The following is a 22,341-nucleotide window of genomic DNA, read 5'->3' on the forward strand; positions in this document are numbered from 1 at the left end:
ATCATTTGCTCATTCACCAACATAGAACAGAAAGAAACATGAATTATCCGCGGCCACCAAATACACTGAATAAATATAATATAACCAGTTATTACGATGAAACCTCTATTATTCCATGAGCATATCCCACTCGTAAAAAATACGTTTTTAACGACACCCGAACCTCGGGAGCCAAATCGCGGCCAAGGAGATCTGTGACCACGGGATATACGGCGGGAAGGTACACAGCAAACTGTGATGACGAACATGAGAAGTTAGCTATTCATGGCAGACGCAATGAGACTCACTGTTTTGTCATCGAATCGACAGAAGCCGTCCATAATTTCGGCGACGACTGGGGTCCACGCGACGATATTTTTCCCTTGAGTCTCCGCGCGAAGCTTGTTGTAGTCCTGGATGACTCCTATTGAAAGCCTATTTTGGTGTCAGTACGGCACCCCGTATAGACGATGATGCAATGCGCACGGAAGTAGGCGTTCGTCAACTTTATCACGATATCGTTGGTGTTCAGGACGCTGGTCAAAGAACATCCGCAAAAGAATATGAGCGAGTGTGGATGCACTACTTGACTCTTGTTTTAAGAGATTAGGTAGATGCTTCATAAATCCTATTGAAAGCGATCAGATACAGAGCAGTAATCACTAGCATCATTACTAACCAACTTTCCATAGACCTGTACGAAGTTCCTTGTCCTCGTTGAAGGACCTCGCGAATTGATAACTCTGTCCTAGGACCTGGACAAGGGGAAGCAATTGATTTGGCGGTATCATCATATAGACCTTCTCATTGCGCAGCAATTCGTTCGTAGTCTCTATGAGTAGCAATTGCAAAACACATTTAACAATGATCTGCTTGAATATCCGTTGACGTTCGGCGGCCGTTTGTCCCTGTTGAGGAGAATCACCACTCGGTGACAGCGGGGCAGGTAGGATCGCCGTGCCATTAGACTCTGATATCAAGAAATATTGAGCAAAAATAGAGGAGACTAAGCGAGCCGCTTACCTTCGCTAATACCTGGACTGGAGGATTCAATTTCCACGCGTAAGCTATCATCAAAGAGTTGATGAGGTGTCGTCGTCATGAACAGTTTGACGAAGGTGCTTGTGATACGCTCCCAGCGGGCAGCACTCAATTTTTCTACATTGTTTTCGACGAGTTGCTGCAGGCAGGATGTGCCAATGTGCGCAAGAGTGTCATTCTCTGCCTAGAGTAAGAATTGACCCTAGCGAACCTGAATTAGCGTCATACCTTGGCAGATACAAATGCAAAGTAGGTCCAAGAGACCATCGAGGGATCTTTCTAATGTGTCGAAGTAAAACGTGAAGAGATCTATTACATCCCGAAGTGCTTGTATCATGGTTGACGATAGCCAGACACTCATGTCCTCTTGAGTGCTGAATCGGGAGAGATCATGGCTAGACTTGAGAACAGAAAATATGGGGAAAATAAGGTCCTTGGTTACACTGTCCCAGAAGTTCTCTGGAAATGATGATCCATAGGTTTTAAGGGAACTGAATAGCGAATCGAGTGCTCTAAACATCAAAGGAATCGGAAAGGTATTAAATTGAAGGGGAAAAAAATTAACGCACAATCGCCGAACTTCCAGGTCTTCGCCGTTCATGATTATGTCATAGAACGCGAACAGAACAGGATACCAGTACTTCACCATGTTATCATCCAAAGTGGAAGACGACCATCCACATTCTGGAGATTCGAGCATGACAGGTATTACTCCTCGAAGCATTGCGATGGCAAGCAGACTGATTTTCTGGTATTTGCTCACCTTGCAGAACTCGGTGATACAGACCACCAAATCTGCGAATGCACCATAACGAACTATGGCTGGGAAATGTTCCTTATTCAAACGAGTAACAATCTCAAAGGCAGAATTAGCAATGCGTTCTAGTGAGGGGATGAGACACTACACAAATACAATGACGAAGACTTGACGCACCTGTGACAACCTTTGAAGCAGCTTGGAAAACGCTGAACATTGTTCGCCATCCGGATCGCATATTCTGTACGCGGGCTTGAATCATTTGCTGCAGGCACTGAAGAACCTATGAAGAGTGATCAGATAACCTATCACTCTTTCTTCTTAAACAAGCTACCATGTCCCGAGCTTCAGGGTTTGGGTTGTGAATCATGGTATGTTCGAATGGCTTCAAAAAGTCCTTCTGGAACTTGAAATGGGGTAATTCTTCCTTCTCCAAAAATCGCATTGCAAGTTGCCGCAAAGCGTCCAGTGCAAAGAAACCAACATGGGGATTATCGTGACAACAAACCTAAATAGTTTGACGTTTAATTCGAACATAGTCACGGACCAAAAGAGACTGACTTTATTGAAGTGTTCTCCTAGAATTTCCCAAAGATTTGACCATTCCAGACGGATACGATTCATGTTGTAGTAGGAAATCTCCACTAGTTTTTGAAGACTGAACAATCGGGGATGCTGGGAGAGTCCTGACGACTGTATTTCTTCCCAGGAAACATCGCTCAAGGCTTGGACAAAGTCGACAATTGCCGTCTGGAAAAGATGTGAGCATCGAGTCACAGCATTAAAGAGCTCAAAAACATACACCAGACAAGAAATGACTCAACGAAAAGACCATATCCGTTGCAACGGTGATGTGTGTCGAGCGGCTTTCATTCGCTAGCTCCTCTGTTGGAGGCTTCTTTGTCTTTCTACTAGGAGTTAATAAATTAGAATGAGATGGGATACGAAACACACCCTTTACGCCCGCCATCTACGTCAACACCTCCACTTATGAGTTGCATATGCTCGAGTTGGCTGACACAAGTCAAGACCTCGTGCCAAGAACCTTTCAAGTTATTTCCGTCCGTCACGGCGACGTCAAGAAGAGTTTTGATGGCCTCCATGTTCTTCGCTTTCATCTCGCCCAAGTTGTTGAGGAACGTGAACTTCGCGAGAGTCGTCACGAACGCATTGCGTTCCAACTCCAAGTCGAAAAAGCATACGATCCGGATTGCGCTCTTAAATCCATCAAGGCATAACTCAACAATCTCCAAATCGTCGGTGTCTTGAAGGGGTCCGGATAATCCCGCCAAAAAGGCAATCCAGGCGACTTCAAACATAGGGCGGACATGGACAAAGTGCGAGGCGCTGAAGAATTGATCAGCTGGTCTGGAGCCTTTGCGCTGAGTACGCATCATGGTTCGGAACAGCGCCTGCTGAACGGTTCAGCATTGTTCTTATTCAATGTTGATAAGACATACCTCTGTCTTGTTCGCCATACCACTGCTCTGCAACACGTAGGCCTCTTTTTGCAGATCTCTGCCAACGTTGGCAAGAGCATTGGCAAGGCCCGGTCCGGTAGGAAGCGGTCCGGCGGCTTCTATCTCACCCTGCATTCTAATCTCGTTCGAAACAATTTCATCATATATTTCTGACATGAACTCGTCGGGAAGATTATTGCCATCGTTGATACCTCGATTATTCTTGATGAACTCGACTTTGGTCATACGTTTCTTGACCTGAGGATTGTGGGCGTCCGTGTTCAACATGATGACGGAATAGGCAAGAACGTATGCAGCATCTATGATGGTCAGATTACTTTCAGTCTTGGTGATATAAGGCTCTTACCGGCATTGGTGAAGGGTGTTTGCGTGTTGCTAGCGATGAACCTATTCGCGAACTTGAGCATGTACCTGTCTATCTTCTGCGCCTCGCCGGGAAGGCGGAACTTCTGAAGGAATAACCTAAGTGCATCTACAAAAGGACAACCAGCAAAGTTGAGGCTATCGACAAAGGCATGCATGATATCGATATTCTCTTGATCCCTGATCCCACTGTTAGGAACATAGGTCGATGAAATGCTAAGAGCGAGCTTACCCCTCCCCCAAGTATTCACCAATCATCGCCTTGCTCAACCCGTCGGTATTTAAAAGGAAGGATGCGATGTCCCGAGGATCGTTGCTTGGAATAAAATCCGTCTCGATCAAGAAGTGTACACCCTATACGCGATGGTTCGTCAACCAAATAAGCACAACGTATATACAAGTCAAACTTACGCGTTTAGGCTTAAAGTTAAACTTCTTTATCCCCTCAAGCAACGTAGTCTTCTTTTGTTTCGCGCTCTCAAATTTGGTTGGATCGTCACCGAGATCGGGGGTATGCTGTCTGAAACCTTCGGTGCTCGAGTTGACGCCTGACAGCTTGTCTAGTGAAGTATCTGGAGTCAGAGAGTCTCGTCTAATGTTCTCCCCAGGCTGCGACCGCGAAGGAATGTCGACGCTCTCTCCATCAGCCACCTTTCCGGACGTAGTACCCCAAGCAACGAGGGATCTCAAGACAGTCACAAGGCATTCCAAGCCCTGTCGTCTAAGCTGTGTCTCAGATAACCCCAGTGTTGCTGTATCCATGGAACCGGGTACGGAGGCAACAGAGGTACTAAGAGACGGTCCCAGAACGTTACTATGGGGCTTAGTAGCCGGTTGAGTAGCCGGGCTCGGAGGTTCATTCCCTTTCTGGTGACTTGATGTCGACTGCGTTGTACATATTTTCGATATGATATTCATGAGACTGCAGCGAAATGTTCAATAGTGAGTTATCACGAAAAAACCAACGACTGACTGTTCGTATATGTTGTCCGCTGCTTCACCATCACAATCATAATTGAGATAGATCTCCACAAGTGCCTGAGGATCTTGTGACAAACGGGAAAGCAGGCCTAAAATGACGGCTTTCTGCTTCAACGTGGATGTTCTCATTTCGAGGATGGGGATAAAAATCTCGTGAAGAAGGACCTCAATTTCTTTCTGTGGTGAAAGATGAATAACCATACATATCAAAGAAACACAACTACTTTACCTTGAGCTTTGTCCTCATTCCAGAGAGAACACGCCAGAAGATCTCGACACTGAGATCAAAAACCTGTGGTACCGGGCTGACAGCATTGCGACTTAGACTGAGGCAAATGTACTGGTTTACAGCCTGAACGAAAGACGTCGCGTCGTTGGATGTGTTCGAGTATATGATGGAAGCGGGATCGACGAAGAGCGCCATGTGGGAGTTGAGAACGGTTAGAACAAGATGAAGAGAGAGGAGTTTGGACCTCATAGCGTGCGACTTTAGGTCGCGTTCACTGTAATGAGGCAAGTTAGCAACGACTAAGCCTCCTGTGTACGGACTCTACAGACCTTTCGTTGTTTAGTGGTTTCATGGTCAGTTTGCACAGTGCCCGGAATACCAAAAAGGCGTCCTTGATGAATAGGTCATTTAGGGTCATTTCCGAATGCAGATAATGTTCATCCTCGGGTGGAACGTCCGTATGAGTTTCTTCAACACCATTGCTGTTGGGATAGTAAGAACCCTTTTGGTACGGGAAACAGCACAGAAAACCAACCTGGTGAAATTCGTTCCGTCCTCATGTTCTCCATTGCCGTTCGTAGCCGGTACGGCGTCATCGCCGTTAATAGAAGGCTGCTGAAGAGGCAGCGATGCAGACGAAGCGGACTCGGGTAGTCCCGCGGATGAACCCCCCTTGCCATTAAGTAATATAATGCCGGCAAGAGAAGCTCTTCTAGAAAATGAAGGAACACTACCCTGGCTGGATGAAGACGCAAAGGTGCTGGAATCTCTCTGCATCCCAGTCTTACATCGGGTAAATACATGATGGGTCATTTGGGTAAGGCCTCCTTGCGCAACCATTTGGTTCACTGGGTCTGCACTCAGCAGGAAGATGTTGTAGACCGTACGGACTGCCTTGAGTAAAGCCGAATGATGAACCAAGACTGTTGGTGATAACACGAGGGCCAACAGAGCTTTGACAATTTGTAGTGATACAGTTTCGGGCGTCGTTTCGGAATGACATGAAGTTATGGTATGGACGACGAGGTCAACGAGTGATGGAGGATTGGTATCGCGTTGCGGATCTCCCCCAGTACTTTGTCGGGGGTGAAAACCAGGTGAACCGGGGGGCGACATGAAATGAGCAGAAGGGGGGATGGATTCCGCGAAGAAGGAATAGGATATGAGTTTAGAAATGCAATCCAGACTCGCGATCATCAATTTCTCCGTCCGCGTCTCGCAGGCTAGCCGTAGAGGCTCGAAGATTTCTCGAGGACGATCACCAGCCTGTTCTGAACGGATCATCTCGAGCGCTCGCTGGGTACTTTCGCGAAGGGGAGCAGAGCGCTTGGCATCCTTGGACGCTGCAATAGTCTCTAATGCGGAGGAAATCAGGACAACGGAAACAGTGTGTTGTCCTTTAGAAATGGTGAGTGAGCGACGATGGGTTGATTCTGAGGGCGACACTGGGGGAGGAGGACGTGGTTCGTGGGGTACATCCAGCTCTAGCGGCTTGGGTATGCTTGGGAGTTTGGCGGGCCGTGATGGCAGCTGGGTAGACACCGAGTCTTCAGACAAGCCAGTTGATATATTGTCAATGATATCAGCTCGTTCGGCAGGTCTCTCTGGCATTGGCGCGGGTAGGTCTTCCGGATGCGCCGACCTTGTATCCTCTGGTTCTGCAGCTTCGACCGGGAGCACATCGTGTGAAAATTTGGCCTCCTGCACGTCGTCTATAGGCGCCTCTATGAATCCCTGCGTCATTTCACCAGGCAGGTCGACAGCCGGTGGTGTGCTGGTTGACATCTGTGCATCTACAGGAGGAGACGCGGGTAGAGGAACGCTTTCTGGCACAGAGCTGCTATCCTCCATGTCGAGTAGTGTGGAATTAGTCGTCGCCATCGTCGTCTCCGATGACGAGGCAGTAATGTATGAGTGACCCGGTGGTCGTGTATGTAGCGAAAGCGGCGAATGTCACACATGTGACGTACATTTTTACTTTTCCTTTCTTACCACCATGTCTGTTCCTTCTGGTGCTTCAGCAGCTGTCCTTCAACCTTCCGATCCTATTCCAGATACCGCTGTGTCTGTCAAAGGTCCCAACTTTGATGTTCCACTCTCGCTGCAAGAATTCATCGGCAGCTATGAACGAATCGGGTTTCAGGCCAACAGTTTAGGTCGGGCCATCGATATTGTCAACAAAATGGTACAAAGGGTTTGTATCTCATTGATCAAGGTTCTCATTATTAATCCATAGCATACATGGCGCCTCTCTGACGAACCAGTCGCTGACGATGAGTCGGAAGAGTATAAATCTTTCGAAGCTCGCAGTCAAGTACGATGCAACGTATTTCTGGGCTACACCTCCAACCTTATTTCTTCCGGACTCCGGGAAGTCATTCTCCATCTTGTCAAACACAAACACGTCTCTGCTCTTGTCACCACAGCCGGAGGAATCGAAGAAGACTTTATCAAATGCCTTGGCAAGACCTACCTTGCTGACTTTAACCTCGATGGTGCCGATCTACGTAGACGAGGCATGAACCGTATCGGGAACCTCGTCGTACCAAATGACAATTATTGCAAGTTTGAAGATTGGCTTACGCCGATTCTTGACACTATGCTTGTCGAACAGAAGGAACACGGGAAGATCTGGTCACCGAGATCCTTCATTCGACGGTTGGGCAAAGAGATAAACCACGAAGAATCTGTGTACTACTGGGCCTATAAAGTGAATATAATGACCTTTTCTCGTTATCCTGATTGGCATTCTCAGCGCTCGGTTTCGGTTCAGAACGACATTCCGGTGTTTTGTCCCGCGTTGACTGATGGCTCCATAGGAGACATGATATACTTTCATTCCTTCAAGAATCCTGGACTGATCGTCGATATTGTGCAAGATATCCGTGAGCTGAATGAGCTTTCAAGAAAGTCTAGAAAAGCGGGGATGATCATCCTTGGTGGTGGAGTTTGCAAGCATCAGATAGCTAATGCGATGTTGATAGTGAGTGGACCTATCATTACCCGGGATGCCTCTTTGACGCCAGGATATTTCTAGCGTAATGGCGCGGATTACTCTGTTTACATCGTGAGTGAATCTTTATGAACCCTCGCGTGGCACTGATGCTTGCATAAGAACACCGGACAGGAATTCGACGGGTCAGACTCTGGAGCACGCCCGGACGAGGCTATCTCTTGGGGAAAGATTCGCGCGGGATCAGAATCTATCAAGGTGAGCGCAATAACACGAGGAACCAGAACTTGCCTCGTAACGTCTGATTGGGCAGGTGTTTGCAGACGCGACACTAGTCTTCCCTCTCCTCGTAGCAGCTACTTTTGCGCGAGATGCTGACGTGAAACAGTGAAGATAAATTGCGTGATAGAAGAAGTCGTATGTACCAAATAATCTACTCCTCCCTGTGCTTTAAAACTTGTAGTCTATATTAATGCGCCGTCTTTTGGTCGTGAAAAGTCAATAAACAGCATGCCTATCTATGGGCGCCTTGTATTAGGAGGAGGAGGAGGACAGTGCTGCAGTGTCAACAATGCGAGTACTGCGGCGTGTTCGTCGGGTTGTTTCTGCACACACAAAAGATCGTTGGCTAGATCCAAGACCATAAGAGAATTGGGCACTCACGGACGCCAACTCGCGCATGACCTTTCTCTCCTTGTTGTCAAAAACGAGCACCGGTATCATGGCGTTTGTATAGCCAGACATGGTAGACCGTAGTTTCTGATAAAATTCACAAAGTGCGGCATCTTATATATATATAGCACACAGCGTGGTTCAAGCCACATCAAAGCTTGAAGGTAAATTGTGGTTCTTGCGCCATATTTTTGGCTGTACAATAAAGACAATGTCGCCCTGGGGGTCGTCCGTTTTCTAAGCCAAAGGTGCATGAAAAATACGACGGTATCGGCAAGAGTGGCAATTGCCGTAAGCCGTCGAGGACGTGTCCATCATCCTTAGGAGAATCCCTTGTTAGACTACGGAAGCAGGTGGGCCAGGATTTATTATTATGCGAAAAGACACCACCACGTGATGATGCGCGTTAGTGTCTAATGACCAAACCCAAGCCATCCTTTCTTCGGCTTGCCTCCAACACAATCACTCGCTCCGACTCTTCTCCTCTTTTCTCAAACCTAGAAAGGCTCACCTCCTCCAATCTGTCAGCCCTGGCCTGGACGATATCCACCCATGCCGGTCTATTAAAATCCAGACAACCACTCATATGTAGTACTTTCAAATGCGGCACGACGACCGCTTCCAGCGTAAAAGCACTCAAATTTACATGCACGAGTTTCAGAACCCTCAACATCGGCGCTGCACGGAGCACAGAGACCAGGTCCTCCTCTAGGACGTTACCGTGCTCGAAATACAGGGCCTCGAGCGGAGCATAGGACCGTTCGACAGCCCTGCGGAGGGCAGCAAAGGTCTGCTCCCCTTCGAGCTCAGGATGTCCGACCTGGCACACTACCGTGAGGCTCTCCAGGGCAGGCAAGGTGAGGCGGTCGAGTATTTGATGGATTGCTCTCACTCCCGCAGTAGAGTAAGGCCAGGATGAGAGGGTGAGGGAACGTAGGCGGGTGCACACGACAGGAAATGACTTGCCGGTGAACACGCCGTCTGCACAGTTGACCTCGCAGCGTAGGTCGCATTCCAGCAGTTGAGGCTGGGACATGATGGAAAGCAGGTGAATGCATGTGTCGGGCCCAGGATCAGCCCAGTCGTCGAGGAGGTGGTCGCATTTATAACTAGTGATCTGGTGCCAGGGGAGGGCGAATGAGGATACAGGATCACGGATATTCATGGCCTCGACGATGTGCAAGTTGGGGGCAGAGTGAAACAAGTTGAGGTTATTATACCTGCTAATCTCCTCTGCGTCTGTAGAGAGGAGACAGAGCTTCGTGAGCGACGGCAGAGCGAGGCGTACGGCCGGGACGGTGGAGAATATGGCAGCAGAAAGCAAAAGATGGAGCTCGCGTATCCTGCTTGCCACGGACAAGAGAAGAGTGACGAGGGGCGGGGGGAGTTTATCGAAACTGGACTGGTTTGATATGTCGGTAATGGAAAGCGACAATGGAAAGAGCTTGGAACGGGTGAACTGGTGGGTCAGACAGCGCACATACGCATAGCGGTCTTCTTTAAAGTTGTCATCTGTGATGGTGATGTTGATGTACGACCATAGCTCGGGGAAGGACACGGACACTGTTCGCCACTGCCTGCAGACCTGCTCGATGGACCATAGAGGGTTCTCGGTGAGCTGAATATCCCACCATTCGCTCTCGCTGGTCGACGGGGTGCGCTTGATGGGAAACACGATTGTTTCAAGAAAGATGAGAGAGAGAACTTCGGATGGAAGCCGTCGGACGGGGCTGAGGAGGCGCTTCTCTTCTTGAATAGCTTGGGAGAGCCGTTCGCGTTCGCGCTCTAGGGCAGATATGTTGTCGTCGATGATGGATAGGTGGGCGAGCAGGTCGTGGCGGTAAGAGTGGAGATGGGCGACTTGTGTTTGGAGGGCAGAGACGCGGTGGGTTTGGTCCTGGATGAGGGCGCGGATGGCGTCGGACTGTGGCGGGAGAGGCGGGACATTGGAGTTGAGGAGGCGGTTGAAAGCGGGAGGCGGGAGGGGTTCGTCGTGAAAGAGGGCGACGGTGGGTGATGCGTGGTTTGGGCAAGGGCAACCGGTGCAAGGCGTCCAGAACATGGCGGCGAAGGGCGCGCGAGAGGAGAGGAGAGCCCATGTCAATTTTTGCATCCGAGGACAGGGGCAGATTGGTCAGCGTGCGTGGCCTGCGATGTAACAGTATACGCATCTCGGAGTTGCGTCGCAGGGAGTGATATACAATCCTCCGTATAAAGACACGAAACACGACGACTAGATCCGAGTCGCCATTCCCTCAACTTTAAACAATGTTCGTCGACAACGACCGTGGTAGGCGGTCGAAGGATATGACGGCTCCGGTGGTCGGGGCGCCGAGGTCAGCTGCGAGCACATTTTATTTATTCGAGCGGGCACAGGTGGGGTCAACTGCGGATGTCGACGACGTTTCATGAATCGGAGATTGACGCAGATAATATTTGCAGAATGGGCCAGAGAGTCGGGCTGTGTGTTTATTGAGAACCGACACGACCATCGGAGTACTCTGGGATGCACACAAAAATAGAACAACAACGTGACCAAAGTCGAGATCTCGTTCATACTGGGATCTCAGCGGGCAGCCGTCCTTTTTAACCATGAGCCACTCCAGTTCGTCCCATTATTCTCTATTATCATCACCCAATTTCTTGCACTAATCTAATCTGTTTCAACTAGGACGGCCCATGCTTGTTCGCCAGGACACCGACAACCTCCTCAGCTACTACGAATCCCCTCTCGCAGACAAGGGCCTTGTGTCCTCCTCCTCGTACTCATCATCATCAGACTCCAGCTGCAGCCAGTATTCCAAAGAGTCTCCAGTCGCGTCACCACGTCGAACCGAAGATACTGCGGTCCGGCAGCACATGCCCGTCAACAGATCCCAGTCTGACGCCCACGATATCACGCCCTCCTCGTCCATGCCAGACACCGACGTTACCTTCTCACCCGAAAACCCTGCTTCATATCTCAACTACCAGCCCGGTCTACATGCAACCGCAGGTCCATTGCCCCCGCCCCCAAGACTGGATCCACCTCCACGTTCATCACGACGACGGGCCGACATTGAAGCAGTGAAACAGGCACTCCAGCTCCCTCCGTCCGTCTCTGCAGCGTTATCGAAACGGGCAGCCGCATCGTAAGCTTCTCTTGTTCATATCAATTCTTCACACTTTTCACACGCTCACAGATCCCATCGACGAGAGGGCGCGTCAGACTCGGAGCCGTCGCCGGACGTCGTCATCCAGCCACCACCGCGCAACGACAGCCTCCCTGAAGACCGAGAATGGGTCAGCGTCACTCCCCCGCCCTCCAAGAAGCGTGTGTCCGCCGAACTCTCCATCTCTTCCGGCGAAGACCTCCCCCCCACACCCAGCCCTCCGCCAAAGTCCCTCCGTAACAGTCTCACCCGTGGCCTCCGGCGCATCTCTCTCCCCAGATCGTCACCCAGCCGGACCCCCTCCCCGCCCCAGCTCTCCCCCCGCCCACCACAAATTAAAATTAAAGACCTCTACCCTTCTGCCATGTACTGCTCAGAGTTCTCCCCCAATCTCACCACCCTCGAACGCTGTGCCCTCTACACTACAAAGATCAATGAACTCGCCCTCTACGACTGTGGCCTCACTGACTGGCTCTTTGAAGCTCGCCTCAGAAATGCGTCCCCAGTCTTTACCCCGAAACTCAGGAATGCCTCTCACGGCAGCAACGGCAGTGAAGCTACCTTTCCTCTTCGTCCAGATGCAAGTGTCGCTACTGACCTCTCCTCACCCTCTACACCCAATCCCACCGTTGTCCTTCCCTACCCAAACCTTCCCCCTCGAACTTCGTCCATGAAGAGCGGCTTTTTCGCTTCTCTAGGCCGCAAAGCCAGCGTCAGTCGCACAACAGCTCCTCAGCCTCTTCGTCAGCAACCACAGCACCCTACTCCATCGCGTTCCGTCCTCACAAAGCGACCCACCATCTCCCCCAGCGTCCCAGGCGGTCCAAGAGCAAAGCGCATCTCCAGGAGTCACACCATGCTCCTTAGCCCGACCAGTACCACCACAGAGATCCTTGCCGAGTCAACAGCCACGGCTGACTCCGACTTTGACGTCCAGCTTGACAAACTCGCTGTCTTATTACCCCATGCAGATCGTGACATCCTTGCCGGATACCTCCGACGCGCAGGCCAAGACATGATTGCTATTGGCTTGTATCTTGAAGATGAAAAAATGGGCAGGATACGCACCCAATAGCATTCCCTTGTCATTGCTTACTACATTCTCTTTTACCCTTTCTCTCCCCATATCCTTTGTTCTCACCGTCCAATAACAGCAGGTCTAAAAGTACCACATCTCCTCATGCTCGAATTCCCCGGAAATACTTTTCGACTCGTTGGCACAGCGACCAGAACACCACAATCATGCACGCACCACGTTGTCTCGGTGCTTGTTGTTGCTGTTGCTGAACTGCAACTGTTCCCCATCCCGGTTCTGTGTTCCGTCGTTTCCCCCTACTACTATTCCCACCCATACCCAGCAGATTCTCCACCTCGTACAAACTGCTCGTATCCGACCGCTCAGACATACTCCCAGATGCTTGCCCATATTGCTGCAATGGCTGACTGTGCCGCATTCCTTGAGGTGCTGCACCACATTGCATCCAGCCTTTGCTCACGTTCCGCACAAACCCTCCACCTTGCACGCCTCGGTTATTGAGTGGCGTTCTCTGGATCTATGAATACCTTCCAGTGGCGTACACCAAATATGGAGAATACATACCCCGTTTGCTTCCATACCACCCAATACAGTACCAACTCCGAATGTTCTTAGCGGTGGTCGAGCATTGACATCATCTCCACCCTGCCTCGGCAGAGAGGAGCTGCTCAGATTAAGTGATTCATTACCGGATGGCTGCTGCACAGTCAGATTTGGGGCCAAAAGAACTTTGCGTTTCATTTTCTCGTGTTGCGCCTGACAGCCATGAGCGCCTGGCGAGAAAACACCCCCCCAGATAACGAACCTTTAGCTTCTGGTATTCCCGATCCCGATCCCTCGACGCTTCTTGCAGCTCTCGCACCTTTCGTCGTTCCAATTCCACATCACGCTCTAGTTCTTGTTTCAAATATTCGTCAAAGATCTGGGGTCGTCAAAGGTGGCGTACCAGCAATCTTATTATTCAATAACGATATCTCACTGTTGGCTGGCAGACGATGAATCAACGAACGAAACCATGAAACAGGGTACCTTCTCTGATGACGCTGTCAAGTTGCTTTTGAATTTGAGTGTTCTTGTCGGTGAGATTTCGTACAACCGCTTGTTGGAAGGAGCTGAACATATATGCACATCAACAGAAGAGCGTCCTGGAATGACAATCACCTTTCTTGATATATCTGGTATTGCCAGAACGATATCGCACTATCAAGACTCAATCAAGCATAGAATCTCCTTGATGAAACACGCACCGGGAACAAATCTCGAGAATGATCGATGGCGTTAGACCCGATAGGACAGACTAGATAGGCCCGTGAGATACAGTCGTTGTATGCATTTCACATGTACCGTTTTGTAATCATTCGATGGATGGAGTGAGCAGACCTAAGCTCTGTTTCCATTGATGCTGATCGTGCCAAGGCGAAGAGACGCACCACGACGTCGTCCCTGTATCTAGGTGAGTAAGGAAGTATTGATGAAAATGAGCGACACCGACGGTTCAGTCAGGCTCGCTTCGCATGCTTCGAGGACGGATTAGAAGAGAAGAAGCAGGACGAAGGCCTAGGCACCTGGACATAGACGCGCCGCGTTGAACAACTCGTTTGCACAATCCACTATATTGAACCATAACCGAATCAGTTTCAAATGATAGAGGTAGTCTTTCGCACCGCAGAAGATGTGAGAGCCTTGTTTCTTCTCTGTCAGTCCCTCATGCTCATCTACCCGAAGAAGAGCTTACATGTGGTCTGGATCGCGTTTCAGCAAAAAGACGTTAGGCGAGATGGAAGGGTGCTCACCACGACGGCTTTGTCCGTGAGCAGTTTACGACAAGTCAACCGGTTGCATTTCAGGTCTGTTTCCATTCCACAGCAGCCCGTTGATGGTGGTGGTGGTGGTGGTCGGCAAAGAATGGATATGACGAAATGACGCGTTTCTGCTGTCACGTGGTGGCGTTTTTCTCGCGTCTGTACCGGTGCAATTATGACAAGGAGGCTATCAGTCCATATCTTACCTACTGTTATATCCAGAGAAATCATCAGCGTCCTCACCCTGAAACTACTCTCCCATTGACGAATGTGTAGTGGAAAGAAATGACCAGTTCGAGAGTCAGTATACTTGTACTCAAAGCGAAACTATAGTTCCTTACTACAACAATCATCCTATTATATATACGCTCTACATTATCATACATACACATATACCGCTGACTCTCTCCAAAATTCTGGCCTAGGCACTACCTAATGTAGGTTCGCTCTAATGACTACGTTCAATGGAAACGCCAGGGGATTCAGCGATAGTTAAACTCATGCAGAGCTTGACGCTTTGACGGAGCAAGCGGATCCGGCTGGTCAATGCGACGCTTCTTGGCAGGAGAGGACAGAACCATCGTCGGACCTGGTAAAATGCTCATATTGTCAATGTAAGCAACATACACATCCTCTTTCAAGGCTCCCTTCTTTATGCACCAATGACTGAGGTTGAACCTCACATCAACTGTCACACCACAAAGACTCACTATACAGTTTGGGGTACACGGGCTTATCCTCAGAGTCATATAGAGGAAGAGAATCGATCCAGCATTGCCTACCTGGAAATGTTACTAGTCAAAAAAACAGCCCAATGGCATTGATTGACACTCACCCCTAGTACTCAATGAACCCAAGCTCGTATCCACCACGACCACCGCCGCCTCCACCGCAGCAGTACGGAGGAGGTGGATATGGTGGATATGGTGGTGATGCAGGTGCTTATGGTGGATATGGTAGCGGCACTTATGGAGGCGGTCGCTCTGCATACGGAGTAGACTCTGGTGCACCTCGAGGTGGTCCACCGCCCAACTCTTATGGCGGCTATGGTGGTTATGGATCTGGCGGGGCTGCTTATGGTGGTGGTAGCGGCGGAGGTTATGGTGGCTATGGGCAGGGAGGCAGCTACGGAGGCAGTGGCGGCGGCAGCGGCAGTTACGGTGGTGGCTCTGGAAGTTACGGCCAATCCATTAATGGTTATGGCGGTTACAGCAGTGGAGGCCGTGGAAGCGGCGGATACTCATCCAGAGGTCGGGGACGTGCTTGGTGATAAGTTACTTAGTACCCATTCTCGCTACATGTGTACATAAACTAAATGTAAGTACTAATCCACGGCAGTCAACATCTGAGCACCGTATTCAACCCGGAGACACAAGTATATCGGCGAATGCTGTTATGAAAAAACAAAAGATGTAGATATAACAAAAGAATACACTTAGTTAGAATCCGCCAATTCCGCCCATACCCCCGATACCTCCCAAATTACCCGCATGACTGCCTTGCAGCATCGATCCTCCACCTGGCATCATGCCGGGCCCGCCCATGGGAGGAATTGTGCCAGGCGGCATCGAACCAGCTCCCCCACCTTGATTCACACCACCCACGGGAATGCATGTCAGAACCAAGGTATAATTCTTAGCCCTCGCTTTCTCCTTGCGTCGAATTTTCTTCTCCTTTCGCCTCTTCTTCTTGTCAGCTTTCATCTCAGATCGCCTTCGTCTGGCATCCAAGATCTCCTGATTATATCCAGCACGTCCGTACATGCTACCGTACCCAGCCTGAGCGGCTTCATACCGCTCAGCCCCAGACGCTTCAGAATCAGAGGATGAAGATGTAGAGTCGCTGTCGTCAGCTGCATCGTCGTTGTACAAGTACAATGGCAAATCAGCAACACCCACATGGGGTCCTGAGCGCCTCTCCCGACCTTTGTAAAGAACGGCCTCGATGCCTCGGCTGACGAAAAATGACGCATTCCACAGGTCAATGAGGTCGGCGCTTAATGTAGCCCTCTTGGGCTTATGAGCTGCATTGGATACACCAGGAACGGGAAGCCTGCCAGCCCAGGCGAGGGATAAATCCTATAAAGAAAGATTTGAGAAGGACGGTATTCCATCACCAGCGCATACCTGTACGAAACGAGCCCAATCTTCGATGTAAACGTCGTGCGGTTGAAGAACAGCAGGCATACGAGGGATATGCTCCAAGAAGGCATCCATATCCTGGATTTTCAAAGACTCGAAGGGTGTGTAGGGGCAAGCAGCATTGATAGGCCTGGAGAAACCTTCCGGAGCAGCGAGCTGCTGCTGCTGCTCGTTGGGGAAACCGATACTAGGGGACGTACTTGGCATGACGGCAGTCGGTGCCATAGCACCAGGAAGGGGACTCGCAGCACGGGAACGAGAGCCCAGGTTACCCTCCATCCCAGGGTATGAGCTACCACCAGCATAAGGAGCACCAAGGCCAGGGACATAACCCCCTGCGACTGGAGTGGGAGCAGCATATTGGGGCCCGCCCGTGTATGCAGCTCGAGTTCCTCCCGGGCCATACGGTCCTGCAGGTGCACCATAGGACGAACCGCCACTGCTTGCATATCCCGGAACGCCAAAGTTTCCGCTCAGCTTACGAGCTCTCTCGGCGGCAGACTCGTGCGTGCTATACTTTCTCGGGCGGCCGAGGGCGCTTTCCCCTCCGTGTTCAATGTTCAACTCAGAGAACTGGTCTGCCAGGCCAGCGGCACCTCGGTCGCGACCATAGGCACTGCCTGTGGAGCCTGCAGTGCCGTAAGCGCCTGCAGGGACGCCACCGGGGGCGTCAGGGTAATATGCTCCGCCGCTACCAGCATAACTAGGAGCGCCTGAAGTAGGGAAAGCGAGGGATCCAGGAGCGCCGGCATTGAAGCTCTTGCGGCGTTCCCTAGCAACGGCGTCTCGCTCACGGGCATAGCGTAGCTCATCATCGTCACGACGAGCCTGACTTAGGAAATCTTTCTCCCTAAGCAGCTTGGAGGACTCTTTCTCTTCCTTTCTTCTTCGTTTTTCTTCAGATCGTTGCCTGATTCACATGAATGGGGTATGAATGGGCAGAACGAGGGTAAGAAGCTTACCAGTCTTTCAGGGCACCGAAAGCACCACGCTGCCAAGACTCTGTGAAATCCTAAAGGGCTCAGTGAGTTCTCCGTTGCATGAACGGCATTGAAAGCGCGCACTTCACTAGCTGGCTGGGCTCCTGGCGGCAAAACCTGAGTAGCCTCCGCGGGAATCCATTGGATGCCAGTTACGATGCCGTTGGGTGTCTTGTAGCTGATGATCGCAAAGATCGAACGTCAAGAGAACTCCTTTCAAGCTTGAATAGAGACAAACCTCGCTGGGACGGCTCTGTAGTATGCATATCAGTCTCCATCAAGTGAACTGGTAATAGGCTTACTTGAAAGGATGGTAGATAAGGCGCCCATCGTTAGACGTAGACGTTGTATAGGTGATAGAGCCTGCAGCTGGGACATTTTGACTGCCATTGGGCGATGGGTAGGCCTGGAGCTGGTTGTTGTAGGGCGAGGGCGTTATCGGGGCTTGGTAGGGGGACGGAGCCCTGTACGGCGAAGGCGCTCTATACGGCGAGGGCGCTCTGTACGGGGAAGGAGCACGGTAGGGTGAAGGAGCGCGGTGCATTGGAGAACCGCTGGTGTGATGGAGATGGTAAGGAAGAAAGAACAAGTACCCTTATAACTTCTCGAAGAAGGATTGGACTAGATCCCGTTACTAATTCCAATGATGATATGGCTGATATGTCACGAGCAAGTGACAATTCCACCTCGAGGCTTGAATTCCCTGCACAATAATGTTCGTATGATACAGAAAGCAAATACGAATCCAAAATAATAGATATGAAACTGAGGGAGCGATATGCAGGTAATCTAATGCAAACTTGCCCGTCCATTAAAAGAATCTCCAGTACACAAAGATGATCAATATTAGCACGATGGCACCCACGGGTGCATATTGTCGCAGCATCGCTTGCCAGTTGATATTCCTCGCGGCTTTGCGATACTTTTCCGATTCGGAACGCAGCGACGTCGAAAGGTGGGACATGCCTGGAGCGAACACTTTAAGCTAGGAATACTGTGTTGGTAAAGGGCCCACGTACGATCTAGCGAATCGCCTCTCCACAGCAGTTCCTCCATATTCTTGGTCATTATTCTCGTCACATCTTGCAAATCGTCATTCAGCTTGTCGAGTCCAGACGCTGCAGCATTCGCCGTCCGTGTATCTCGATACAGTCGTGCTGTTTTTGACATGAACGTGTCTGGGTCTCGCTGAGCCAAGTTACGATAAACGGCCTAAACCACACGTACCGAAACCTACAAAGGCGTAGGGCTTGCGAACGGACTCGACTTTTGGCCCATACGTTGTGGCGAACTCCTTTGAAAGTTCATCCAGGTATGAAAAAGCGAGTTTTCTGGGATAGGATTTATCGGCTATAGTGAGGAATATGACATTGTCGGCGATGAGGTAACTGGAAGAGACACGGCTCAGTCAGACTCGACATGCAGTATGCGAAGGGTTGCTACTCACTGTAGTGTGTATTGGCCACTTTCAATAGAGCAACGAGGTTCCGAGTTGGGCGTTATTCTGCGACAGATCAATTTGGACTGCTGCTTATGTTCCTGCAAGGCTTGTTCCGTCTTTTCGATAAAATTAGTGTATATGTTTCATATAAGAAGACACCGAATATACTCACCTGCTCATCATCAACACTGGCAGCAAGAGGAAGGGAGTCAGACGCCCTTACGATGATGGTAGAGCGGACCATGAAGGTAGCATACAACAAGTTGAGGCTTGGATTCAGACACGAAGACGCCAAAGCACGTGCCACGTATTCGCCACGTGCGCATCCTTCCTATTCGAGAAATTGAAGGAGCCGATCCGCCGCAAATGACAATTGAATGCAACCAATATTGCCAAGTTGGCTTCGGTTTCCTTTGCCGGAACGACGCTGCCGTATCATGCTCCTCTTTCCTTGACCACCATCATGTATCTTGCAGACATATTCAATATCAACAAGCAGGTGTGTTGCCCTCTCCCTCTCTCTTGCTCTTTGCTCACCAACTCTAGTTTACGTTCTACGGTGTATACCACAGGAATCCCATTAATGTCGCCATCCACATGATATGCGTCCCGATGATCCTCTGGTGCGTCGTAGTGGCCAATCTTCATGATCGTATCTCTCATTCTACACATTCAGGACCGGGCTGGTCATGGGTACCAACCTTCCGTCTACGATGTTCCCGCCGATCCACATGGTATTCAATGACTACCTTGCCTTCGATTTAAACTGGGCTTCTGTCGTCGCTGGCGTCTTTCTGTTCTATTACTATACTTTGGAACCCATGGCTGCAGTGCGTCTTTCCCTTCCCTTGACAATGAATACGCGAATGTCTGATGTTTCCCAGTTGATGTACACTCCTGAAATGGTGCTCATCACCTTGTCAGCCCTTAAATTTGCCCGACGTCCAGATCATATGGTCGTCGCTGGCGCACTTCACGCGTTTGCTTGGATCGCGCAGTTTGTTGGCCACGGTTTTGCCGAGAAACGTGCACCGGCTCTTACTGACAATATTCTCGGGGGTGTGTTCGTGCTTTTCAGGCTTTAGCTCACATCTAATGAGGATGTTTACAGCTGCCGTGCTTGCTCCATTCTTTGTGCATCTGGAGCTGCTTTATAAGCTAGGCTACAGGCCCGAGCTTCACAAACGCATCGATAACGAAATCAGCAAGGAAGTAACGAGGATTAGGAAGGAGGAAGCTGCCAAGAAGCGTGCAACAGCCAAGAGTAGCCAAAATAAGTGACCAAGTTGTGGGTCTGTACCACTAACAGGATTTCTTTCTCTTGAATCTGGATCTACTTATTTCGGCATGTTTGTTACAGTTCATAGTGACTCATCACTTTGTCTAACGCTCTCGCTATTACACCGGCAAACATGTCACCGGTCCTCAGCTTACTTTGTCAGGCTTGTTGGGGGTGGCAGAATCTGCTCTCCTAGAGGTGTCACGTATGCAGAGGTCAAGCCTCCGTCGACCTTGAAATCCGTTCCCTATTTAAACGTACATTATCAAGTGACTCGATGGGTTTATGAATTACTTGCCGTCATATAACTGCTGTCATCGCTGGCCACTGGGGTGTTTTGTAAATGATCAAAGTAAAGTTGTCCATCAAGGTGAGAATAGGACTCACGGAACAGCGCTCCTTTTGCAACCTCAATGGCCTCTCCGAACCGACCCATAGGAAGATGCACCATGCGACGATCCCGCTTTTCTGCGGTATTGAGGAAGTCCATAAGCAGGGCTGTAATGCCAGTCAGTCATCCGATGGTAGGCAGAATAATAACGCTCACGGGTTTTGAGAGGTCCTCTGCAGGTATAGGATCAGCTCTGAAACGCCACAGTATGCATAAGATAATCCTTACGGGCAAATGGAATTCACTCGGATACCTTCACGAGCATGAACCATGGCCAGTTCCCTGGTCATGGCCAAAACACCGCCCTGCGCAGGACAAATAAACTCATGTCGCACAATTATCGCTTAACGTAACAAACCTTAGATGCCGTGTCTAAAGTAGAATCCCTAAATTAGCGATAACGAGTGATAATAAGCTCTGTATGAATACTTACATGCTAATTGCGGAGTTGCAGCCCCCATTAGTGCGACAAAACTTGCCGTATTGATGATACTGCCTCCTGTGTGTAGGCCTTTGGACGCATCTGTTGGGTTCTCGCGCATGGCTAGAATGGCGTATTTGCATCCCCACCAGACGCCCTTAAGGTTAATTTGCATCGTCAAGTCCCATATTCTCTCTTCCGTATTCAAGGCATTATCATCAGCCGGATGCATGATTCCTGACGGCAGACCTAAGATCCGGTTGTTCAGAAATAAACAAGCGATTGGGTACTCACCAGCATTGTTGAACTAACGCGAACGATGCGTCAAAATCACGTATACCATTCCGGAACGTCACTCACCATCACATCCAGACGACCAAACTCCTTCACAGCCTTGTCGACGGCAGCTTTAATGTCCTCCTCCTTGCCAACATCGGTTCTGAGTGTTACAACCTTGGCGTTGGGAATCTTGGTCGCGATCAATGCAGCACCTTTCTCGGCGGCTTTGAGATTGATGTCCGTCATGAGAACACTGGCACCTTCTTGGGCGAAAAGAATAGCTGATTCCAGCCCGATGCCTCTGGGCGACAGTGTCAGATGAAGAAATTCTCGTGTTACTCGAAACTCACGATCCGGCACCGGTGATGAGAGCGACCTAGATGGTAAGTCCTATCTCGTAAGTTCTTTCAAATAGTATAAACAAGGACTGACTTTGTGTTCAAGACGGCCAGGCATTATGGGTCAAAGCACTAGAGATGAGGGAAAGAACGAGGTGATGAAGCGATGCTGGTGGTGCCGTTCGGGAGTCCGAGATAAGAATTCCAGTGCCATTTTGGGATTGACTTTTTCGATCGATCGTGCACCGTCGTGTTGCCTCGGCGAACACAAACAAGTTTACATCATTATGCACTGAAATTCACTTTATCATACATCGTGATGACGGGTATGGTTCCGGATGGAATGTCTTTGAGAATGAAGCTGACAATACTAGGTGCCAGTGTCTTTGTCCCGCTGAGCTATATATAGCTCCAGATGACACAAGCGTCAAATTAATAGGTCCTAATTGATGAACAATAAATACAAGTTGAAAAACTGGTACTGCAAGGTGGCCCTCGCCCAGGTCGAGAAGCAGACTGATACATGGAGAGCCTGCACGGTAGACCATCTTCCGAGGACCGACAAAGTTACTCAGAAGTCGACAGCGATGCCAAAGCCTGTGCTTTGGTTGTTCCTACAATTAGT

At 49.9% G+C, this 22,341-nt stretch overlaps 10 protein-coding genes across 10 annotated transcripts; 4 read left to right on the forward strand and 6 right to left on the reverse strand.

Moving 5' to 3' along the window:
- Window positions 1–24: 24 nt before the first annotated feature.
- On the reverse strand, window positions 25–6,775 carry BT62DRAFT_945609 (Sec7-domain-containing protein). The gene is made up of 20 exons (XM_043187953.1): window positions 5,367–6,775; window positions 5,161–5,313; window positions 4,832–5,105; window positions 4,595–4,779; window positions 4,033–4,543; window positions 3,854–3,975; window positions 3,605–3,801; window positions 3,238–3,557; window positions 2,732–3,189; window positions 2,580–2,685; window positions 2,339–2,527; window positions 2,112–2,285; window positions 1,955–2,060; window positions 1,590–1,902; window positions 1,249–1,532; window positions 1,003–1,200; window positions 659–949; window positions 466–607; window positions 288–414; window positions 25–232 (listed from the first exon to the last, which is right to left on the reverse strand). Exons 1-20 carry the CDS (start codon window positions 6,710–6,712, stop codon window positions 92–94), a joined length of 5,637 nt encoding a protein of 1,878 aa, XP_043042884.1. The 5' UTR covers window positions 6,713–6,775; the 3' UTR covers window positions 25–91.
- Window positions 6,776–6,805: 30 nt separating this feature from the next.
- On the forward strand, window positions 6,806–8,301 carry BT62DRAFT_929348 (Deoxyhypusine synthase). The gene is made up of 6 exons (XM_043185701.1): window positions 6,806–7,016; window positions 7,068–7,541; window positions 7,605–7,814; window positions 7,869–7,898; window positions 7,947–8,042; window positions 8,098–8,301. Exons 1-6 carry the CDS (start codon window positions 6,828–6,830, stop codon window positions 8,173–8,175), a joined length of 1,077 nt encoding a protein of 358 aa, XP_043042885.1. The 5' UTR covers window positions 6,806–6,827; the 3' UTR covers window positions 8,176–8,301.
- Window positions 8,302–8,862: 561 nt separating this feature from the next.
- Window positions 8,863–10,518, reverse strand: BT62DRAFT_1002958 (uncharacterized protein; the record flags this gene model as incomplete). Its single annotated transcript, XM_043176890.1, has 1 exon — window positions 8,863–10,518. The coding sequence occupies one exon, from the start codon at window positions 10,516–10,518 to the stop codon at window positions 8,863–8,865; it is 1,656 nt and encodes a 551-aa protein (XP_043042886.1).
- A 206-nt stretch (window positions 10,519–10,724) lies between these two features.
- BT62DRAFT_917947 (uncharacterized protein) lies at window positions 10,725–12,627 on the forward strand (the record flags this gene model as incomplete). The annotated part of the gene is made up of 5 exons (XM_043184066.1): window positions 10,725–10,832; window positions 10,899–10,919; window positions 11,151–11,587; window positions 11,639–12,539; window positions 12,580–12,627. 5 exons carry the CDS (start codon window positions 10,725–10,727, stop codon window positions 12,625–12,627), a joined length of 1,515 nt encoding a protein of 504 aa, XP_043042887.1.
- A 702-nt stretch (window positions 12,628–13,329) lies between these two features.
- BT62DRAFT_887461 (uncharacterized protein) lies at window positions 13,330–14,503 on the reverse strand (the record flags this gene model as incomplete). The annotated part of the gene is made up of 11 exons (XM_043182918.1): window positions 13,330–13,541; window positions 13,591–13,629; window positions 13,674–13,756; window positions 13,806–13,844; window positions 13,892–13,941; window positions 13,989–14,024; window positions 14,075–14,087; window positions 14,137–14,161; window positions 14,210–14,254; window positions 14,309–14,333; window positions 14,438–14,503. 11 exons carry the CDS (start codon window positions 14,501–14,503, stop codon window positions 13,330–13,332), a joined length of 633 nt encoding a protein of 210 aa, XP_043042888.1.
- Window positions 14,504–14,801: 298 nt separating this feature from the next.
- Window positions 14,802–15,719, forward strand: BT62DRAFT_929357 (uncharacterized protein; the record flags this gene model as incomplete). The annotated part of the gene is made up of 2 exons (XM_043185702.1): window positions 14,802–15,228; window positions 15,282–15,719. The coding sequence occupies exon 2, from the start codon at window positions 15,294–15,296 to the stop codon at window positions 15,714–15,716; it is 423 nt and encodes a 140-aa protein (XP_043042889.1). The 5' UTR covers window positions 14,802–15,228; window positions 15,282–15,293.
- A 166-nt stretch (window positions 15,720–15,885) lies between these two features.
- Window positions 15,886–18,111, reverse strand: BT62DRAFT_1002963 (uncharacterized protein; the record flags this gene model as incomplete). The annotated part of the gene is made up of 6 exons (XM_043176891.1): window positions 15,886–16,524; window positions 16,573–17,497; window positions 17,550–17,599; window positions 17,652–17,745; window positions 17,806–17,820; window positions 17,870–18,111. The coding sequence occupies 6 exons, from the start codon at window positions 18,109–18,111 to the stop codon at window positions 15,886–15,888; spliced, it is 1,965 nt and encodes a 654-aa protein (XP_043042890.1).
- An 84-nt stretch (window positions 18,112–18,195) lies between these two features.
- Window positions 18,196–19,289, reverse strand: BT62DRAFT_929358 (protein transport protein Sec22). Its single transcript, XM_043185703.1, has 5 exons — window positions 19,181–19,289; window positions 19,015–19,124; window positions 18,795–18,955; window positions 18,587–18,745; window positions 18,196–18,533 (listed from the first exon to the last, which is right to left on the reverse strand). The coding sequence occupies exons 1-5, from the start codon at window positions 19,250–19,252 to the stop codon at window positions 18,379–18,381; spliced, it is 657 nt and encodes a 218-aa protein (XP_043042891.1). The 5' UTR covers window positions 19,253–19,289; the 3' UTR covers window positions 18,196–18,378.
- A 96-nt stretch (window positions 19,290–19,385) lies between these two features.
- Window positions 19,386–20,535, forward strand: BT62DRAFT_1073862 (DUF962-domain-containing protein). The gene is made up of 5 exons (XM_043178973.1): window positions 19,386–19,507; window positions 19,555–19,631; window positions 19,685–19,838; window positions 19,893–20,067; window positions 20,120–20,535. The coding sequence occupies exons 1-5, from the start codon at window positions 19,472–19,474 to the stop codon at window positions 20,287–20,289; spliced, it is 612 nt and encodes a 203-aa protein (XP_043042892.1). The 5' UTR covers window positions 19,386–19,471; the 3' UTR covers window positions 20,290–20,535.
- BT62DRAFT_929360 (short-chain dehydrogenase) lies at window positions 20,229–21,922 on the reverse strand. Its single transcript, XM_043185704.1, has 11 exons — window positions 21,811–21,922; window positions 21,729–21,754; window positions 21,460–21,679; window positions 21,394–21,406; window positions 21,112–21,336; window positions 21,037–21,050; window positions 20,907–20,983; window positions 20,835–20,851; window positions 20,675–20,785; window positions 20,586–20,614; window positions 20,229–20,534 (listed from the first exon to the last, which is right to left on the reverse strand). Exons 1-11 carry the CDS (start codon window positions 21,832–21,834, stop codon window positions 20,439–20,441), a joined length of 852 nt encoding a protein of 283 aa, XP_043042893.1. The 5' UTR covers window positions 21,835–21,922; the 3' UTR covers window positions 20,229–20,438.
- Window positions 21,923–22,341: the final 419 nt, after the last annotated feature.

The sequence above is a fragment of the Guyanagaster necrorhizus genome, assembly GCF_019112545.1.
Source record: "Guyanagaster necrorhizus MCA 3950 unplaced genomic scaffold BT62scaffold_6, whole genome shotgun sequence".
NCBI classification, from domain to species: domain Eukaryota; kingdom Fungi; phylum Basidiomycota; class Agaricomycetes; order Agaricales; family Physalacriaceae; genus Guyanagaster; species Guyanagaster necrorhizus.

Bases quoted from the DNA above. Each gene is read 5' to 3' on its own strand.
- BT62DRAFT_929360 (XM_043185704.1), bottom strand. From the start codon at position 21,834: ATGCCTGGCCGTCTTGAACACAAA. The intron at 21,755-21,810 runs GTCAGTCCTTGT...CTTACCATCTAG, and splicing joins CTGGCCGTCTTGAACACAAA to GTCGCTCTCATCACCGGTGC. The intron at 21,680-21,728 runs GTGAGTTTCGAG...ACTGTCGCCCAG, and splicing joins CTCATCACCGGTGCCGGATC to AGGCATCGGGCTGGAATCAG.
- BT62DRAFT_929348 (XM_043185701.1), top strand. From the start codon at position 6,828: ATGTCTGTTCCTTCTGGTGCTTCAGCAGCTGTCCTTCAACCTTCCGAT. The intron at 7,017-7,067 runs GTACAAAGGGTT...ATTAATCCATAG, and splicing joins TCGATATTGTCAACAAAATG to CATACATGGCGCCTCTCTGA. The intron at 7,542-7,604 runs GTGAATATAATG...GTTTCGGTTCAG, and splicing joins TGTACTACTGGGCCTATAAA to AACGACATTCCGGTGTTTTG.
- BT62DRAFT_945609 (XM_043187953.1), bottom strand. From the start codon at position 6,712: ATGGCGACGACTAATTCCACACTACTCGACATGGAGGATAGCAGCTCT. The intron at 3,558-3,604 runs GTAAGAGCCTTA...TGACCATCATAG, and splicing joins AACACCCTTCACCAATGCCG to ATGCTGCATACGTTCTTGCC. The intron at 2,686-2,731 runs GTGTGTTTCGTA...AACTCCTAGTAG, and splicing joins GTAGATGGCGGGCGTAAAGG to AAAGACAAAGAAGCCTCCAA.
- BT62DRAFT_1073862 (XM_043178973.1), top strand. From the start codon at position 19,472: ATGTATCTTGCAGACATATTCAATATCAACAAGCAG. The intron at 19,508-19,554 runs GTGTGTTGCCCT...CACCAACTCTAG, and splicing joins TATTCAATATCAACAAGCAG to TTTACGTTCTACGGTGTATA. The intron at 20,068-20,119 runs GTGTGTTCGTGC...GGATGTTTACAG, and splicing joins TACTGACAATATTCTCGGGG to CTGCCGTGCTTGCTCCATTC.
- BT62DRAFT_929358 (XM_043185703.1), bottom strand. From the start codon at position 19,252: ATGGTCCGCTCTACCATCATCGTAAGGGCGTCTGACTCCCTTCCTCTT. The intron at 18,746-18,794 runs GTACGTGTGGTT...AGCGAGACCCAG, and splicing joins CTACGCCTTTGTAGGTTTCG to ACACGTTCATGTCAAAAACA. The intron at 18,534-18,586 runs GTACGTGGGCCC...TGTTCGCTCCAG, and splicing joins GAGAGGCGATTCGCTAGATC to GCATGTCCCACCTTTCGACG.